This window comes from Enhydra lutris, unplaced genomic scaffold (assembly GCF_002288905.1).
Source record: "Enhydra lutris kenyoni isolate GAN:26980312 unplaced genomic scaffold, ASM228890v2 scaffoldscaffold41, whole genome shotgun sequence".
Lineage (NCBI taxonomy): Eukaryota > Metazoa > Chordata > Mammalia > Carnivora > Mustelidae > Enhydra > Enhydra lutris.
In genome coordinates this window covers 14,323,060-14,343,386 of record NW_019154125.1, presented here as the reverse complement: position 1 = coordinate 14,343,386, position 20,327 = coordinate 14,323,060, and the positions used below count along the sequence as shown (strand labels likewise).

Below are 20,327 nucleotides of genomic sequence, written 5' to 3'. Positions count from 1 at the left end.
GTTGGTGGGAATGCAAGTTGGTGCAGCCACTTTGGAAAACAGTGCAGAGATTCCTTAAGAAATTAAAACTAGTGATACCCTATGAACCTGCAATTGCACTACTGGGTACTTACCCCAAAGATACAGATGTAGTGAAAAGAAGGGCCACCTGTACCCCAATGTTCATAGCAGCAATGGCCACAGTTGCCAAACTGTGGAAAAAACCAAGATGCCCTTCAATGGACGAATGGATAAAGAAAATATGGTCCATATATACAATGGAGTATTATGTCTCCATCAGAAAGGATGAATACCCAACTTTTGTATCAATATGGATGGGACTGGATGAAATTATGCTGAGTGAAATAAGTCAAGCAGAGAGAGTCAATTATCATATGGTTTCACTTACCTGTGAAGCATAAGGAATAAATTGGAGGACATTAGGATAAGGAAAGGAAAAGCGAATTGGGGAAAATCAGAGGGGGAGACAAGCATGAGAGACTGTGGACTCTGAGTAACAAACAGGGTTTTGGAGGAGAGGGGAGTGTGGGATATTTGAACCTGGTAGTGGTTGTTAAGGAGGGCACATATTGCATGGAGCACTGGGTGTGGTGCATAAACAATGAATCTTGGAATACAGAAAAAATAAAATAAAATTTAAAAAATAAATAAATTATTGAAAAAACCCATGTTGATAGCTATTTATAATTCCAGATGCCAGATAGTATGACTGGACATTGCAAAATATTTCCTGCCAAAATCAGTAGAAACAATTAAGAGAAATTAGTAAGATTATAAAATATAAAATTAACATATAATATCAAAGGACTTTGCACATATAAAATGAAGCCAAATAAAAGATATAATAGAAAAGAATACCCCACATATAATAGTAACAGGAAAAAAACTAGCAATACACAAACTGACATGAGAAGAAATAAATCAAATAGAAAGACATCTTGAATAAGATGTCTCAAAACCAAAATATACCATTTTCCCTTGTTAATTTTCATATATATTTAATGTGATTCCAATAAAAATACCAACACATTTTTATAGAGGTATATAAATTGATTCTAATTTTCCTATAGAAGAGTAAACAAATAAGAATAGCTACCTACATGCTAATAAAGAGCAATGAGGAGACAAACTATAACATATGTTTAGAAAACTCAGTAATGCCTCTATAATTAAACCAGTGTGGTGCTGGCACATGAACAGTCCAATGGGAAAAACAAAATAAAAAGTCTAGCCATAACACTAATTATATATGTAAATTTAGTATATAATATAGATTCATATTTAAATCATTGGTGTTGAGAAAATAATGAATTCTTTTATTAGTGGAATTGGGGAAGCTTTTCTAACCATGACTCAAAATCCAGAAATAATTCAAAAATAATAAATTTTTAAAGTAATAAAACTTTACATGGCAAAAAAATTGCATATCTAAGTCAAAAAAGGAAGAGAAAATTTTGAGAACTAATATCAGAGAAAGTATAAATTTGAGAAGAAAAACAGAACTTCTATCATAAAATGGGCAGAAGCCATTACAGACAGTGCACATTTAACATATATAAAGATGACAGAACACATAAAAGATATTAAACTACACTCATAATAAGATCAATGCAAATTAACACTATATTGAAATATCATTTCTCACCTATCACCCTGAGGAGAAAAGTCCAAAATCTAGTCAACATGACCTGCTGTGGAGATTGCATGTAAACAGGCACTCTCATGCATTGCTAGTGAGGAAGCAAATGGCACAACGCTTAGGGAAAGAAATTTAGCAATACAGACAAGAAATTGGATATGTGTTTATCCTTTTACATAGTAATCCCATTTCTAGAACTAAAGATATTCCTCTACAAATAAAAACAGCATATACACAAGATTATTTGATAGTTTTTTTAAATAGCAAATCACTGAAGACTACTCAAATGTTTATTAATAAGACCTAACTGAATAAAATATGATATTGTCATATAATGAAATACAATGAGGCCATAAAAGATGAGAAAGCTCTCTATAAAATGAGATACAGTGATTTCCAGTATTTATTAAGTAAAAGAAAAAAAAAAAAAAACAAAACCTTCCACATATTATGTATATTTTATTACATTTATTTGTATACAAAATATAATAATTATTATAAGGACAAACATATGGCAAGCATATATATTTATATTTACATAAAGAATAAATGAAAAGATATACTATAGTGTATATTTGTAATTTATGTCATATTTTATATAGTAAACATATATGTATATATTTATTCTTGCATTAAAAAAATAGGTATAGTAAACCAGAAACCAACAACTAGGATTATGTACAAGGCGCTGGATAAGAAGTAGGTGAAAAAAGGAATCTAAACACATCTTCTCTGTGTATAGTTTGTTGCATAATTTAGCCGTTTAACCATGGTAATAATTAACACGTTTAAATATATGATTAAGTAAAAAATAAAATGCAGAGTTAAAATGAAGTAAAACTGGAAACATCATGGACATTACTATATACAAAATTGATAACATAGAGAAAAACAGAGAAATTATTTTTTCAAGTGAATGTTACCAAAGTGCTCCCATTTTACACTCTAGACTAAGAAATCTTAAATTTAGTGGGTTTAATTTTTTAGCTATATGACTGTTTCAATTGATGAGAATGTTGATTTAAAATAAAATAAATTAGCACCAAGATTTTGAAGTAGCAATATTATTATATATAAAGATTACCAATCTAAGAATAATTATACACAAATGTTGAAATGAGAAATTAAGAAAATCAGTCTTCAAGATACTGATCTCAATTCTTTTGGATATGTACCCAAATTAAGAATGCTAGGTCAAATGGAAGTTCTAGTTTCAATTTTTTTTTTTTTTAGATCTATACTGTTTTCCATAGCGGCTGCACCAGTTTCTTAATACTAAATTTGAACCGAATATAAGTATAAAATCACAATTTTAAAAACCATTTGTTATTTCTGTCCCCTGAAAATTTTCCCAATTGGTGTCCTATGAAGACACCTCATATTCAGATCTCGCTTATAAAATGCTATTTTCCACCAGAACAGATCAAGCTATTTGAAGAAATGGCTGCTTCCAGGTCTGGGGCAGCATAAGTACATAACATACTATGCTTAACAGAAAGCAATAAAAAAGAAGCACTCAGAGTTTAATGGGATCATTCCAAAAGAACAAAGAGCTAGCATGAATGGTCTCCCACTGGTTCGTATATAGGAAAGCAATTGACTTTTGGGTATTAACCTTGTGTCTTACAACCTTGCTATAATTGTTTATTAGTTCCAGGAGTTTTTCTGGTGATTCTTTGGGATTTTATACACAAATAATCATGACATCAGAGAACAAAGAGAATTTTATTTCTTCCTTCCAAATCTGTGTAACTTGTATTTCCTTTTCTTATCTTAATTGCATTAGCTGGAACTTCTGTGTAATGGTTAAATAGGAGTAGTAACAGGCAACATCTTTGCTTTATTCCCAATCTTAGGGCAAAGCATCTAGGTTTTCATCATCATCTATTAGCTGTAGGGGTTTTTGTAGATGTTCTTTATCAAATTGGGGAAGTTCCTCTGTTCCTAGCTTGTTCAGAGCTTTAATCAAGGGTGCAAAATTATTATGGGTCTTAAACATTATCAAATGTTTTTTTTCCCTGCATCTATTGATATGATATTATAGGATATATAGGATTTTTCTTCTCTATCCTGTTGTGATAGGTTATACTTATTGATTTTGAAATGCTGAACCAACCTTGCTCTGAGACAAATCTCAGGTGGTTTGGTGTACTTTGGTGGATTTGAATAGCTAACATTTGTTCAAGACTATTGCATTTATGTTTATGAGAGATATTGGTTGGTAGTTTTCCTTTCTTGTAATGTCATCTGATTTTGGTATCAGGTTCGTTGATTTCTGCCCTATTTTTATTATTTCTTTTCTTCTGCTTCCTTTAAGTTTATATTACTCTTCTTTCTTTAGGTTCCTAAAAATGGAAGCCTTAGATTATTGACTTTCATCTTTCTTCTTTTCTAAAATATGCACTCAATGCATAAGTTTCCCTCTAAGTACTGCTCTTATTGTATTCCCCAAGTTTTGATAATTTGGGTTTTCATTTTCATTCAGTTCAAAATATTTTTAAGTTATCTTGAAACTTTTCTGAACTGTTTTTTTTTAATTTTCTTTTTTTTTAATTGTTTAATTTTTGTTTAAATTCCTGTTAGTTAACATACAGTGTAATATTAGTTTCAGGTGCACAATATAGTGATTCAACACTTACATACAATACCCAGTGCTCATCACAAGTGCTCTCCTTAATCCCCATCACCTATTTAACACATCCCCCCACCCACTTCCTCTCAGATATCCATCAGTTTGTTCTCTATAGTTAAAAGTCTGTTTCTTGGTTTGCCTTTCTCTTTCTTCCCCTATGATTATTTGTTTGTTTTGTTTTTTAAAGTCCACGTATGAGTGAAATCATATGGTATTTGTCTTTCTCTGGCTGACTTGACATAAGGATCTCTAGCTCCATCCACATCATTGCAAATAACAAGATTTCATTCTTTTTTATGACTAATATTTCATTTTTAAAATATATCTCACATCTTTATCCATTCATCACTTGATAGACATTTGAACTATGTCTTTTTTAGGAATTTGTTTTTTAACCTCCAAATACCTTGAGATATTCCAGCTATCTTTCTGTTACTGATTCCTAGTTTAAATTCATTATGATCTAGGAACACATTTTGAATGATTTCTATTATTTTAAATTTGTTGAGGTGTGTTTTATGGCCTAAAATATAGTCTATCTTGGTGAATGTGCCATGTGAACTTGAGATGAACATTATTCTGCTATTGTTGGATGGAGCATTCTGCAAATGTCTATTAGATTCAGTTGACTGATGGTGTTGTTCAGCTCAACTCTGTCCTTACCGATTTTCTGCCTGATGGATTTGTCAATTACTTATAGAGGGATGTTAACATCTCCAACTATACTAGTGGATTAGTCTATTTCTCCTTTCAGTTCTATCAGTTTTTGCCTCAAGATATGTTGTTCTACTGTTATGTACATTCACATTAAGGATTGTTATGTCTTCATAACAGAATCAGCCCTCTTTATCATTATGTAATGACCCTCTCTATCACTTGTAATTTTCCTTGTTCTGAAGTCCACTTTACCTGAAATTAATATAACCACTATAGTTTTCTTTTGATATGTATTAGCATGATACAACTCCATGGCCTTACTTTTCATCTCAATTTGTTTTAAATTTAAAGGGATGTTCTTATAGACACATATAGTTGGGTCTTTTTAAAAAATCCATCCCAACAATGTCTTTAATTGGTATATTTATACCATTCACATCAATTATCATTGGTATAGTTATATTAATATCTACCATTTAGGTAACTATTTTCTATTTGTTGATAAGATATCTATCAGGTAATAGGAACTGAGGTATATAACTGTTCGATATTGAAGCATGACTTGTACAATATGTTTAACTTATTTTCTTATAGTTAAGTAAAAATGTATTATGCATAAAAATATAAAAAGTAAATGTTGAAATTTTTAATTAGTTTTTTTTTTAGATGGAGGATATACAGGTATTCAACTGTTTTTCCATTCCATACACTTTTCAAATTAAAAATCTGAGAAAAAATAAAAAGGATTCAGAGATGACCCATTTGAGAGATGCAAAGAAACAAAACTCTCTGTAACCCTTTGAGCTACTGTATCAAAGCAGGCCTGATGTCTGCATTATCTCTACGATATTTATGCCCATCTGAGCAGTTTCATTGTTTGTTTTGTTCTATTGCAACCAAGAAAATCTAAACTGATATGTTTTTAAAAGGAGGAAAGAAAAAAAAAACTTCTATTTTTCTCTTTTTCTGTCTCTTCATCCTCTTTGTCTCTGAATTCTTCACAATATGTCTTCAGCAACATGAAAACCTGACAAACCTGAAGCTTTTTATTTTTAAAAATTACCACCATGAGAAGCCATCTCATCACTTCCCCTGCTTTTCAATTACGTTTTCTACTGACAATAGAGTGTATTCACACTACAATATTACATTTAACTCACTAAGTCATTTCAATATCCAAACTAGAATTAGTGAGAGTCAAGCAATAGGTTTGTTTTATAAATAAAACATAGTTATATTGTTTATCTATTACATAGTATATATCTTATAATTAGAACATAGTTTTTTAACTATATATGTACAATAGTCTTTAAATGGGCAAAGTTCATGTAGCAAACACTTCTATTTTTACTACATAAGGGGAAAAAAAAAAAAACAAAGTTTCTTCTATACCCTAAAACTGTGTTCTGAATTATTTCAGAGGCAATAATCCATAATTTTCCAAAGATCTTAAACAGTAATAGAAAAATCACAATTAAAAATTATATCATGTATCTTTCTTTTTTTGAAAAATTTCCAGATAATTTGAATTACTTAAAGTAAAATTATATTTATTAACATATATTAAGTACTCCAGAAGTATTTTCATTTGAAATTCAAGTTTTGCTTTTCAATAACAAATTTATTTCAGTTCTACAACAATAGGAGCCAAGAGTTAAACATAATTTTGGGTCAATATTTAGTCATTTTGGAAAGAAAGTATTACAAAGGTAAGCTCCAAAAATACAATCATCAGCTCAGAGACATCGTTACAGATTTCAAAAAATATTTTAGATAACAGGTATATATGCAAAATTAATACATTGATAAAATTTATATTGATATGATTCATTGAAGGTTTACACATCAAACAAAATACACTGCCAATAATGCCATTTCCAGAGATATTGTTTCCTGCTGTTAAAAAAAGGAAGAAAGAAAGAAAGAAAAACTAAAGCAATGCTTAAAACCAGAAAGTTTTGGAAAATCACCTACATATCATCTATAAGTTCCATTATATTGGAAAATTTTCTGGAGTTTGAGTTACAGAACATATTTTTAGAGCATTGTCCTCAAAGGTTAATCTAATTTTGTTTAAATATCTACAGGTTGTCAACTGAAAGAGTATTGGGCTCAAAATTAGAAGGCAGAAATGTGAGTCTGGACTCAGTGTGGAACTCTCAGATACATCTCCATATGTATGTAGTTAGGATATTAATATAGCAAATCATAAGTCTATTGTGAAGGGTCAATAAAAGACTTATAAAAACTCTGTAAGACACTATGCAAATGTGTAATATTGAACTTTAATATCAGTACAGAGTTTGGCTAGTGGGTGACAATCAAGAGATGTGTTGAATAAATGAATGAATATATAAACTCATGAAAGTATTCAATCAGTAAATAATTGCATAAAAAGAAATTTGCAAGTCTGCTTCTGTCATGTATCCAAGAGATTTGAAAGCAGGAACTCAGACAGACACATTTATAGCAATGCTCACAGTAGCATTATTTGCAATAGCCAAAAGGGGGAAACAACCCAAATTCCCATCAACAGAAAGTAGATAAACAAAATGTGGCATATCCATGCAATGGAATATTATTGAGCCTTTAAAAATGAATGGAATTTTGATACATGCTACAACATGGATGAAACTTGAAAACATCATGCTAAGTGATATAAGTTAGACAAAAAATCTAAATATTGAGTTACTCAATTTATATGAGGTATCTAGAATAGGCCAATTTATAGAAACATAAAATAGAATAGAGATTACCAGAGGAGAGGGAAAAAGGGGAAGTTATTATTTAATGGGTACAGAGTTTCTATTTGGGATGATGAAAAAATTTCAGAAATAGAAAAATACTTATGGTTGTACAACATTGTACATATGTATGTGAAAACATAACTAATGCGACTGAATCATACATTTAAAAATGATTAAAATGGTAAATTTTATATTTTACCACAATAAAAACAAAGAAATTTTATCATATATTGTATAATTGTGATTATTAGCTATTTCTTCTCCAAAAAAAAAAAAATGGGGGCACCTGGGTGGCTCAGTCAGTTAAGCTTCTGCCTTCAGCTCAGGTCATGACCTCAGGGTCCTGGGATCGAGCCCCACATTGGGCTCCCTGATCAGCAGAGTCTACTTTTCCCTCACCCTCTCCCCTATGCTCTCTCGCTCTCTCTCTCAAATAAATAAATAAAATATTTTTAAAAAACATACTAGCCATTACTCCCACATATGAAGTCTAATGGTAACCAGCACTCAAACTTCCACATCAAGGGCACAGTGGGGAGAAAAACTGTCCTGACACTTCCTGGTGGGTAACAGCATGTCCTATCCAATATGCTCTGAAGTCTTGATGTCTGGGGGAAGATGGTGGAAGGTAAGTGCACTTGTGCAGGCCACTGGGACTCAGCATCCAGATACCTGGGATAGGTCCCTGAGTTTGGACTTGGGAGAGAGACTGGGACCCTGGTGGGGACTTCAAGCCTGCTGATGAGGTCTGGCCTGATGATTCCTGGGAGACCCTACTCCTGCAGGGGCCCTGAATCTCTTCCCAGCAGAGATCCACAGGGGTCTGACTCAAGTGAAATCCCTCACCCAACCCAGGCACCTTGAGTACAGTTGGCCTGCTGGACTGGGGTTTCCCCTGAACACACAGACGTAGAAGTCAGGAAGGCTTTAGGGCAGAAGGTGCACAAGGAGGGAAAAGCAAATCCTTGGGTGATCTGATGTAGAAGCTCCCAATGACAGGGGCAAGATTACAGATAGTTTGAGCCAGAGAGGGGACTTGAAGTGACTATGGTTAAATTTAAAAAGCAAAAGAAAAAATACATATACTGAAGAAGACACTCAAAAGTGTTTATAAAGATTTCTGTCTCTGAGAAGGTGAAGTAGAAATCCTTTTTCATAGTTTTCTTGCTGAACACAATTTAAAAACTTAGATGTTACAAATAAGACAAACATAAAAAAGAATGAAAAGTAGAGAGAAGGCAAATTTGCTAAGAATCTCAGGACTCAAGGATTAGCATAATAATCAGTCTCTGGGTTTTCTTCTTGCTCAGTCATTCAAGAGGTGAAGCTGAACAGCCAAAAACCAGGAAATGTCAATGAACACAGACAATAAAAACTCATAACAAATGAGGGAATGGGGAAGTCTAACAAGACAGAAAACTTTTGGGAAAGAACCATTCTGTTCTAGCCAAACACCACAGAAAATCTGTATCACCATCCCCACCCATCCTACCCATGCCAGCAAAAGCCAAGTGAGGACCTAGATCTCCGCACCCTTGAGGCTCTAATGAGGCACCCAACACCCCCATAGCAGTATTGTTAGAGGAGCCAGGACATTTGTCTGCAAACAGTGAAGATAAGGAAACCACACCAAGTTGACAGTATAGACCACCCAAGAATCCTGGACCTCTACCCAAAATGAACAATAAAGAGCTTCTCCTTTTGCTCCCTGTTGGGTTGGCATCAGGGGTGGCCTAGTGGACAGTCAGTAGTTTTACCACCATGAAGCGGTAAAGAAGCCACTCCCTCTACTTGGTGTCAGTGTGGCTATGTGGGGAGCAGTAATGAAACATTTACACCCTGTCTAGCAAGGAACATACCAGTGGAGGACTAGTGGAAAACCAGAACTCCCAGTTCTGACTAGAAGCAACAAGAAGTCCCACTACCACATGGATATCCATGGAGGCCAACTGGGGGACCTAGGCTTCTCCCTCCATCTGACAGTAAAAAGGTAGCCCCTTCCCTAACAAAGAAGAAGTCAGCTAAAGCAGATTTAAATATGATTTAGAGTCTCATAACATAATACCGAAAAAGGTCTAGGTTTTAACCAAAAGCTACTCACCATAATGAGAACCAGAGAGATCTCAAACTTAATGAAAAAAGATAATAAATAAATGCTGTTATGGCTGAAATTGTGCTCCACCCTCTCCCCTGATTCCTAAGTTGAAATATTAACTTTCAATACCACAAAATAAGACCATATTTAAAGATAAGGCTTTATGAAGAGGTAATTAAGGTAAAATGAGGTCATTAGGATGGGCCCTAATCCAACGTAACTGGCATCCTTAGAAGGAAAAGATTAGGACACAGATATATATATGCATGTAGGGAAGACCACTGGAAGACAGAGGAATGATGGCCATCTACATGAGAAGGAAAGGGAAACTTAAAAGAAAGCAACCCTGCCATCTCCTTGATCTTGGACTTCTGGCCTCCAGAACTCTGAGAAAATAAATTTCTACTGTTTAAGCCAGTGGTTCTCTGACCAAGCCCTAATTTTGAACTTCATCCTCAAACAGAGGTGTTATATACATGATCAGGCTCAAGCAGGCCCTAGAGCCAAAAACAAATGACATAAAGAAGTGGCCTTATTCCTGCTATACCACCTTCTCTCTCCAGCCTGCAGCTATAACCTCATGGGAAGTTTCCTAAAAGCAGTTGTCAGAGAAAGAGAAAACTCAGGGCTAGGTTATGCATGGTTCTATACGATATGCAGACACCACCCAAAAAGGCAGAGCTGCCACACTCTCTACCCCTAGCACAAATTCCTTGTTCCTCTTCTCTTTCCCCATTAAGTCTTCATACGGCATAGTATTCCCACATCTGTGTCCCTGATAAAATTAATTATTTTGTCCATTTTTCCAGTCATAAAACCATACAGTCTTGTTGCATAGACTAGTGATATTGTGTACTGCTCAAACACATAGTAGGTGATAATAAATAATAGATCAGTGATGTGATCTCAGTATCAGAGTCAGGGGCCTGGAAAGAATCTCAGGAAGACACAATACTGTATAATCCAGTTACTCAGAGATGACCTAAAGGCATCTAATCAGGAGACTATCAAATACCACACATGAGGAACTTCAGAGCACAAGGTTTGAGGAGGTGATCATCAAGAAAGCTGAAAATGTAAGTGAAGTCAAGTCTTGTATCTGGTGCTAATTCAATTTTACTTCATCAAAACAGCAATGGAGAGCCACTGAAGGACCTTAGAAGAATGGTGCGATTGAGACTTTTAAAAAAAGATGACTGGTTGTCCTTCAGAGAGAGAAGAGGAAGAGCTTGAACTATGAGGTTTTCTAATAGTTATGGTGATGAGTGACAAGGATTAAATATAAGTCATCACAGTGGGCATAGGAGGAGGGAAGATACAAATAGCGCTAAAGCAGAATAGACAGAACTTGACAACTCACTAGATATAATGGGAGAGGAATTGGGATGAGGCCAGTATGATGCATGGATATTTAGTTCAGATGACTGTATTAGTCTGTCATCATTTACCAAAATAAGAAGCATGTTTGAGGGGAAAATAAGTTGCAGGTTTGAAGGGAGAAAGATAAATTAATTAAGTTTAAATCATTTTGAGTCTGAAGCTCTTATGGGATATGTCGTGTGTGTGTGTGTGTGTGTGTATTTAAAAACATAAGACAATTTAGGCTCAAAATAAAGATTTGTGAGCCAGTGGCATCTAGATAATAACTGATACATGGAAGCAGATATGTTCAACCATATGAAACCAGTATGAAAAAGACCAGAGCCTGGTACAGAACTCTAGGTGGAGTCTGAGACAGAGCAGGAAGAACAATGAAGGGAAGACCAGGAACATGAGAAGTGTCACTAACACCAAAGATATTTTCAGGTGTATGAATGATCAACAAAAGGAAACCACTATACATAATTAAACATAGTGTATAATGGAATATTTCTAATATGTTTAATAATATGAGTGGCCTTTGTCAGAGAACTTCTAGTGGTGTGGTGGGAACAGAGGCTGGTTTGGAGTGAGTAGAAATAAAAGGTAAGCAAGTAGAGACAGAGAGCCTGGCATAAAAACCGCCTGTCTCCCATTATTTGGCTTTTGCCAAATTTATCTCTCATCATGCTCTATTTGGGCCCTAAAATCTAATCATTAAAAGATAGTTGCCATTTTCCAAACATACTAGACCATGTCTTGCCTTTTCTCACAAATCTTCCTTTCAAGATTAAGCTAAAACATTGTTCCTTCCATCAAGTCTACTCTGCTCCCAGACCCATGTCTCTCAATAAGATATGACCTCTTCTCCCTTTTGAATACAGTACCCATTGCATAAGCTTATCCTGGTGTCTAAACCAGGATATGCCTATTGTGATTGCAACTTGGGCCTCACTCTTAGAAGCTCATGTCAATGTGATGGATTACAGAAATGGCCACAAGTTTCTCCCCATCCCTGGATTCATACCCTTTTGCCAGGTGATTCTGCTGCTTTGCCCATCAAGGGGTGGAATCCATTTCTCTAGTGCTTGAATCAGATCTCGACCATATGGTTTGACTTAGGAAATGAGACATTAGCAAATATGACACACCAAAGGCATGAAAACCTCATCTCTAATGGCACTAGGGATAAAATCACTGTAAACAAGCACAGTCTAACTGGCTAGAGAAAAAGAGACCACGTGGAGGAGAAAGCCATCCCACTTGACACTGAGCAATTGCCAAATATGTAAGGAAAGCCATCCTACAGCATCCAGCCTTAGCTGAGCCAGCCTAGACCAGAAGATCTGCCCAATCAACCCATAAGTCAATCATAAGAAATAGTAATTATTATTTTAAGTCACTCTGTTCTCAAATAATTTGGTACACAGGAAAAGCTAACTGATACAGTGAACAAGAAACCCCATGGAAATTTCATTTATTTTGTTAGCTTGTCATTAATGTTCAGGGAGTATTAACAGAGAGGCCAGAAATGGTGAGAGTTGTGTCCTTCAAGTTTACATATTAAAGGTGAGATTCTTCAGTAACACTCACTTGCCCAAGAACTTAACATTTGTAAATCTCCCAAAACTTCCACAAGAATATCTTTCTATCTGCAGGCTACAAAAGGAATGTGGTAGACTCCAAATAGATTCAGAGACTAGAGAGAGATGGAAAAGGCCACTGCTGTGTATACAATTGCAAATGACATATTCAGGCAAAGATCTAAGAAGTTCAGTCTGTGCAGAGAGAGTAGCATTCAGAAATAGGAGTTCGTGAGGACAATGATGGCAAGAGATGGGTTAAGGGCAGAAAGAAGCTATAATTCAGAGACCAAACTCTGGGAACCAAAGCCAGAAACAAAATTATGGATTTGAATGTGACATAAATTTCCTCTATAAATACTACCAAATGATACTCAGTGTATCTCAAACATGAGCAGATAGGCAACAGTTCTTACTGTATGGATGATTTTTATTATTGTTAAACGCTCATTAGTAATGAGATCATTATAACTTCATAGATGCCAAAATGTTTCTGAATAAATAAAATTTTATTTCAGAGTTTAGCATTAGATTAATTCTAACTTGATTAAGAATAATGATAACATGGGGCGCCTGGGTGGCTCAGTGGGTTAAAGCCTCTGCCTTCGGCTCAGGTCATGATCCCAGAGTCCTGGGATCGAGCCCCACATCGGGCTCTCTGCTCAGCAGGGAGCCTCCTTCCTCCTCTCTCTCTCTGCCTGCCTCTCTGCCTACTTGTGATCTCTGTCTGTCAAATAAATAAATAAAATCTTTAAAAAAAAAAAAAAGAATAATGATAACATAACATAACAGTTGCTGGTATGTTAACCCAAAGAAGAAGATGGTTTTGCTTTCAGTTTTCAATGCTTCTTAGGTCCAAAATTCAGCTAACCTTAAATGAACTGGTTTCCAAAGATCTCCTCAACTGGTTTATTCTTCCTTGTGAATCTGAAAGCAAATTTGTCCTGCAATTTTCAATTTGTTTTTGCCCAAGGGAATCAATGATACGTTTTAGACCAAAATACATTAGAATTTCAGAAGAGTTCAGAAATGCTTTTGTTTTAAGGAAAAATAATGTGCTCTCTTTTGTGTTTGGCAAGGCAAAACCAATCCTGTGGCATATCTGGTCTAATAAAAATTAACCTCCTGAATATACATGCACTAAAAATACTTTATGTAATACAAACACCTGAAATCCTTGGGAAAAGGCACGATATAAATAACTGATTGATACACGTTGCTGAAAAAGCTAACGCTAAATGCATTTAATGTGTTTAAATCTCGCTTTTCAAGAAATAATGAACTCAGCGTAACTAAAAGCATTAATCAGTCAAATATCAAGTATTTATTGATTGCCTTATGTTCTCCTATTTAGTAAACAAATATTTAAAGAGCACTTACTTCCTATGTTGTAGATGATGGGATATGTGGTAAGAGGAGTATGGCCAATTGCTTTCAGAGAATCCAGTGAGAAGTCAGAAAACACATTTAAAAAAATAAGGGGAATAACATTAACTATTATGGTAGACATGATAAATGAAATAAACAGGGCACACTGATAAAGAAAAAAGGAGGCAGGTGTTATTTGGCCTAGAGGGAGTCCTAGGGAGATGACATTAAAGCTGAAACAAGACAGAAGATCACCAAGGAAAATCCAACAAGCAGCATGTGACAGCCCATGGAGGTTGGGGGCTGAGCACTTACTGTGTTTGGAGAAATTAAAGAACAATGGATCAAATATAAAAAGCAAAGGAAAGAAAGACATGAGATGGATTTACATGCATGGATGGATCAAAAACCATGCTAGGACTTACAGGCCAAATAGGGAGTGGCCCTTTTATTAAAATGAAATGTGAAGCAGGGAAATAATGACTGCTCACACTAGGGTAGATGCAGGAAAGATGGAGAAAGTGACCAAATTAGAAATATTTTAGGATTGGAATGAACAGAGTGTGCCCAAGTAGCGTATGAGAAAGGAAGAACCTAAGCATCATGCCAAGCAGCTCAAGAATAAGGCTGCTATTTACTGAAAAGGAAACAGATGTGTGCTGAAGGAGCACGCGAGTTTGGGGAAGCAGAGAATTGTGTCTGAAACTTTGTATGAACTGGACAGAAATACAAGCAAGACCCTGATTCTCAAGTATGTGGCCATGGAGACCTCAACATACATACATGTAGGCAGAGAAGTGGAAATAACGCTAAATAAAATTAAATGTCAAATTACAGAGTAAATCCTATGAGTGATCCATCCAAAGATTCAGAAAATCAGGTAGAAAATAAAAACTAGATTTGTGGAGGAGTGGGAAGCTTTTAGGAAAGTATGAGTATGCGGGTGGCCCAGGAAGTTTCCCAGGACAGTGAAAGGAGGCTGGAGTATTAATGGCACAGACTGAGACAGAAATGGGGATTTTCTATGAGAAGAGCAGACATTCCCTCTCTTTTGCCATAAAGTCATTAAACAAATCTACATAAAAAAATTTCTCTTCAGGAACACCTAGGTGGCTGAGATGGTTAAGTGTCTGCATTCATCTTTAGCTCATGATCCCAGGATCCTGGGATTGAGCCCTGTGTCGGGCTCCCCATTCAGCAGATAGCCTGCTTCTCCCTATTCCTATGCCCCTTCCTCTGTTTGTGTGTGCTTTCTCTCCCTTTATCAAATAAATTTAAAAAACAAAACAAAATAAAAACTTCAGAAAAGGAGGAGAAGGAGGAGGAGGAGGAGGAGAAATAATCTTTCTCCTGTTCTGGAGTCCTACTGCAGAGTCCTGTCCAGGCTGTCATCATGCATGGCCATTCAGGAGACATTGGCATAGCCTCCTACCATTGAGTCTCTGCCTCAAGCAAACCTGTCCCTTCTCCCAGACTGGCCTCTCCCAAACCACAGAGGTGACCATACCCTTCCCCTGTAAATTCTCCCTGACACAACACCATCTAGCTTCCTGTGGAAAGGCCTTTCTGGTATGACCCCTTATCTCCCAGTCACAGCTCACTCCATCCTTCCTACTGCACTCAGTGCTCAAAACAACACATGCAATCTCAGACTCAGAATTGTCTCTGTGAATGCTTTTTGTATATTATTTTCCTCAATGTCATGTTTAATTTTTCTGGCCAAAGTAGGGCAAGACAACAAAACTTAGTATGCTCTGCAACTGATAGCATAACAAAGATGTCAACATTGATAGTTCTTAGTTTTGTCAATGATCCAATAATTCCTAAACACCCCCTTATTTGAAGTCTAACTTGCCCACCACACTAGGAGGCAGAATTGGCCTCCCTTCTGTTCTGACACCACCACAACTCATATGTGCCCATATAATAAAACCTATTGTCCTATAAGCATGTGTATCTTTGTCCTTCAAACACATATATGGACATTACTCATGCCTTTTCATCTTCATACACTACCATCCTCCCCATCTCCACTGCCTATCCCAACATCACCACAGACCACCAAAATAATGAATACAACCATATTTCAGAGTATTTGTGAACCCTATCCCCCAAAAGTTCATGTCTTCTCCAAGCATTTTCACTAGATCAGCTCACAGAATGATAGTGGATGGTCAGCTTAATCTTAAAATATTATTGAATTGACACAAAGTGACAGAGTTAGGCCATCTTTAATTGCCTCAGACCTTGACATTTTCTTTTAAACCTTATAATTCTATTTTCTTCTCATCCAGACAGGTGTTGTCTGCATTGAATAGGTCTTGTAGCCTACAACCTTCTTTTTTCTATGAACTTCTCTGATTTGGGATGTAATCCTTACTTGCCAATGTTATTGAAAATATGGAAAGATTTACTTCAGTGGCCACATGAACATGTTCACAACATATCGCATAATGAAACATTTATAAATTATCCTTCCCCTTTCCTAAATGTACATCTTACGGGAGAGTTGTATCTTTCACTTAATGAATAGTGTGTGAACTGGCTAGAGAATTACTGGAAGTTTTGTTAAATGCTTCTTACACAGAGCTGATAGTACACTTGGCCATGTAATTGATCCAAGCCATAGCAATGTTGAATGTTCATTTTATCCAAAATAATTTCTTGCTAATAACTGTCATTTTACTAGATTCTTTCATTGAATATTACTGTAGTAATGAGGTTTCTTCTAAGCCACCATTTACAAAGTTATAAAGTTTTTTGTTTTATGGGTTTTTTTTTATTAATTTGCTTATTTTACTGTAAGAGTGATACTCCTTACATGCCAATGAGTAAAGAACCACAGAACCACAGGCCTGCAGTGAAATGCAGGGGGGTACAGCTCCTTCATTTACAAGGAGCAGATTTCTCACACCACCAGTCAAGAAAGCTTGAAGCGTTCTTAGCAATGCTTCTCAGTGGAAACCAAAACTGACATGCACCTGCTAGGCATGTTAAGTTGGTCATGAACAATTAGGACAGCAAATAGAATGTACCAATTCCAAAAAGGAACCAGTCCTATCACTTTAGGACTGAGTGATAAAAAAAATAATAATAATAAAACTTAAATTTAAAAAAAAAAGCCATAGAAGGTCTTGCTTAGTAGGCTGGGGTATCTCATTTGAACACAAAATGCTGTAAGGCTACAGAGCTGAGGTGTATTATGAATTCCAGTGTTTCAGAAAGATGATGTGACCATTGTAGAAATGAAATAGGAACCAAAGGGCTAGGGTAGCATCTTTTCTTTAAAAGAGTAACCGATTTTTTTTTAAAGATTTTATTTATTTATTTGACAGAGAGAGATCACAGTAGACAGAGGCAGGCAGAGAGAGAGAGAGGGAAGCAGGCTCCCCGCTGAGCAGAGAGCCCAATGCGGGACTCGATCCCAGGATCCTGAGATCATGATCTGAGCCAAAGGCAGCGGCTTAACCCACTGAGCCACCCAGGCGTCCCAGAGTAACCGATTTTTGACACAAAAATAGGTTACTTAATGAAGTACAAATGGGCATATTTGTGTAAAAATGTTAGTTACCTCAGAAGGAAACTCGCAGCACTCACTCTGTGCTTAGACAAATGTCCTAGTTTCTTCCTTCAGCCTCCACATAAGTGTCAGTCCTGACCTCCCAACTTTCAACCTACCAGCATGGACTGGTTTCTGAGTCAAAACAAGGACTCATTTAAAATACCTTTATTCTCAGAGACGTGGGTGTTTCAGTCAGTTGAGCATCTGCCTCCAGCTCAGGTCATGGTCCCAGGGTTCAGGGATCAAGCTTGTGTCTGGCTCCCTGCTCAATGAGGAGCCTGATACTCAACTACCCCCTACCCTCAACTTTGCTTGCTTGCTCTCTCTCTCTCTCTCTCTCTCTTGCTCTTTCTCTCGAGTGCTCTCTCTCTTCTCATGCTCTCTCTCTCTCTCTAAAATAAACAAAATATTTAAAGTACCTTTATTCTCATTTACTTGTTATAAACAAAAGAGTACAACAATTGTCATTGGTCATATTTGTGAACAAATTTTTCCAAAATTTGGTTCTTATTCATGTTCATTAAAGTTCCTAGTTGTAATGTGTTCACTGGCTTCAGAAGTTCTTGGATGGCTGAGTTGTTGATATAAAAATCTTATCTTTCATCTATACAATTTTTATAATTATCAATTAATTAGATTTGAATGTGAACATTGGGCAAATGGTTTTTGTTTTTATTTTTCTCCAATTTAGAATTTTTGTGGCAGTGATGGGGGAATAAAAATGTGCATAAATATTCTAATGTGCTCAGATGAGTAATCTGTTGAAAGCAACAATTGACCTCACTTAGAAATCTTCAAATGTGTTTTGTGTAAATGTTGACAGTAGTTTTCGAGAAGATGAAGAATTACTTTGGTTAAAACAAACAAAAAGGCAAAAATAATCTATCAACACTGTAAGTTATTTTTGTCCTTTCTTGCAACTTACAGATAAAGCAAATTTTCAAGTCCTTCAAAAGCATTTCTGGAAATCTGTCTGATTTGGTTGTTGTTCAGGAGACTGAAAAAAACAAAAATAAACACAAATTTCAGAATAAGAAACAGATTCTGCAAATATCACAATAGTTCCACTAGAAATAGTCCTTACAGAGTAGAAAAACATTTGCAGATACATTCACTAAATTTACAAATTTAAAACTTTATCTTCAAAAACGCTATATTAAAATGCTAGTTTGTCACAAAAGACTTCAAAAATAATTTATATTTATCAAATTACCCTAAAATACCCCTAAAAGAGGACTATAAGCCGTAGGATAAAATTCCTGTTTTCCTGAAGCCTACCATGTAAAAGGAAAATTATCAATATAGTCACAGTGACAAAGGAATATATTTCTAAATAAACAGATGGAGAGTTATATACACTCAGGCTTAAGCATTTTCCTTAGAAAAATAAATATCACTGCTCTTGCCAAGCAGTGGACTCTCATTGTGTATTTGTTGAACTGTCAAACTGAGAGTCGATTACACCATAGGAAGTGAGGTTCTTATTATAGTACTATCAAATGGTCCAAAACTGACTTCTAAAAAATCCAGGGAGAAAAATAACAGGGCAAAAATAAATTGGATTTGAACAGTAAAACAAGTTACAGAAAAATCACCTCTCAACAACTTCAAACATTTTAGAAAAAGCACTCTGGCAAATAAAAATTATAGATTTTTTTCCCTAGGAAATACACTTTAAATTTCTTTCAGATTTAAATTATTATGACATGTCTAAATGTCCAGGGAATGTCTACTAATTGAATTGGCACACATTTTTCTAAATATCCTATACCATTTAAAAACTCCAAAGCTTCTAAATCCACTACCAGAGTAAAATGTTAGAGGATTCACTTTTAGTGTATTATAAAATAGTTGTTTTATGCTTTTTTTAAAAATGACTTATTAGAAAAACAGAAGTGTTTTGACCAATGGAGCAGGTGATTATTTTACTCAGACAGATGGAAGCAGCCCAGAGACCCCAAATTCGACTGTCTCTAACCTACCCAGATTTGCCTCACCTCTAAAGTTTCAGCCACACAATTAATTCTCCAAGTAGCATTTGAGGTCATTATCCAACACCCCATCTGTGGTACCAAAGCCAGTCCTTGCCATTTATGCCTAGCATTCTGGCCATCAGGGAGGCAGAACAATCAATCTATAGTATGCATTGGAGCTGATGCAATACAGAGGTAATGTCCATTTTTATGGATAACTCTCAGCTTCAGTCAATGATCCCATCAACTTTATAGTCTACCATGTGTTCAAGAAATTTTTTAAGCTAACTAAAGGCAACACACTTAGTTAATATCTAGTTAATACCAGTCACAAATATTGTCCTGAGAAAATTTGTTATTTAGTTACTCTCTCTGTACATTCTTAATCTAATACTACACTTGCTTTAGATCCCCAAACTACCACTATACATCTACTAGTACTTGAAGAATGACTATTCTACCCCACATTTTATTAAATACATGCACCAACGTATATAGAAAAAGATATATGTATGCACACATACATATATACATATTTTATATACATATGTGTGTACATAGATATAATGCATATGTTTACAGACAGATGCATATTTGAATGTGTATACATGTACATGCATGTACACATACGTGTATATATATATATATATATATATATATATATTTACTACATAGGTGTGTGATTTGTGCATCTTCTAAGTGAGATGTTTGT

The 20,327-nt window shown here is 35.3% G+C and overlaps 1 protein-coding gene across 1 annotated transcript in view; it reads right to left on the bottom strand.

The window, feature by feature from the left end:
* Positions 1–20,327, bottom strand: part of LOC111155452 (peroxidasin like) — a 446,194-nt gene that overhangs the window by 210,082 nt on the left and 215,785 nt on the right. The window contains exon 3 of the mRNA XM_022515616.1: positions 18,568–18,639. Within this exon, the coding sequence (XP_022371324.1) occupies positions 18,568–18,639 (72 nt within the window). The remainder of the gene's footprint in view (positions 1–18,567; positions 18,640–20,327) is intronic.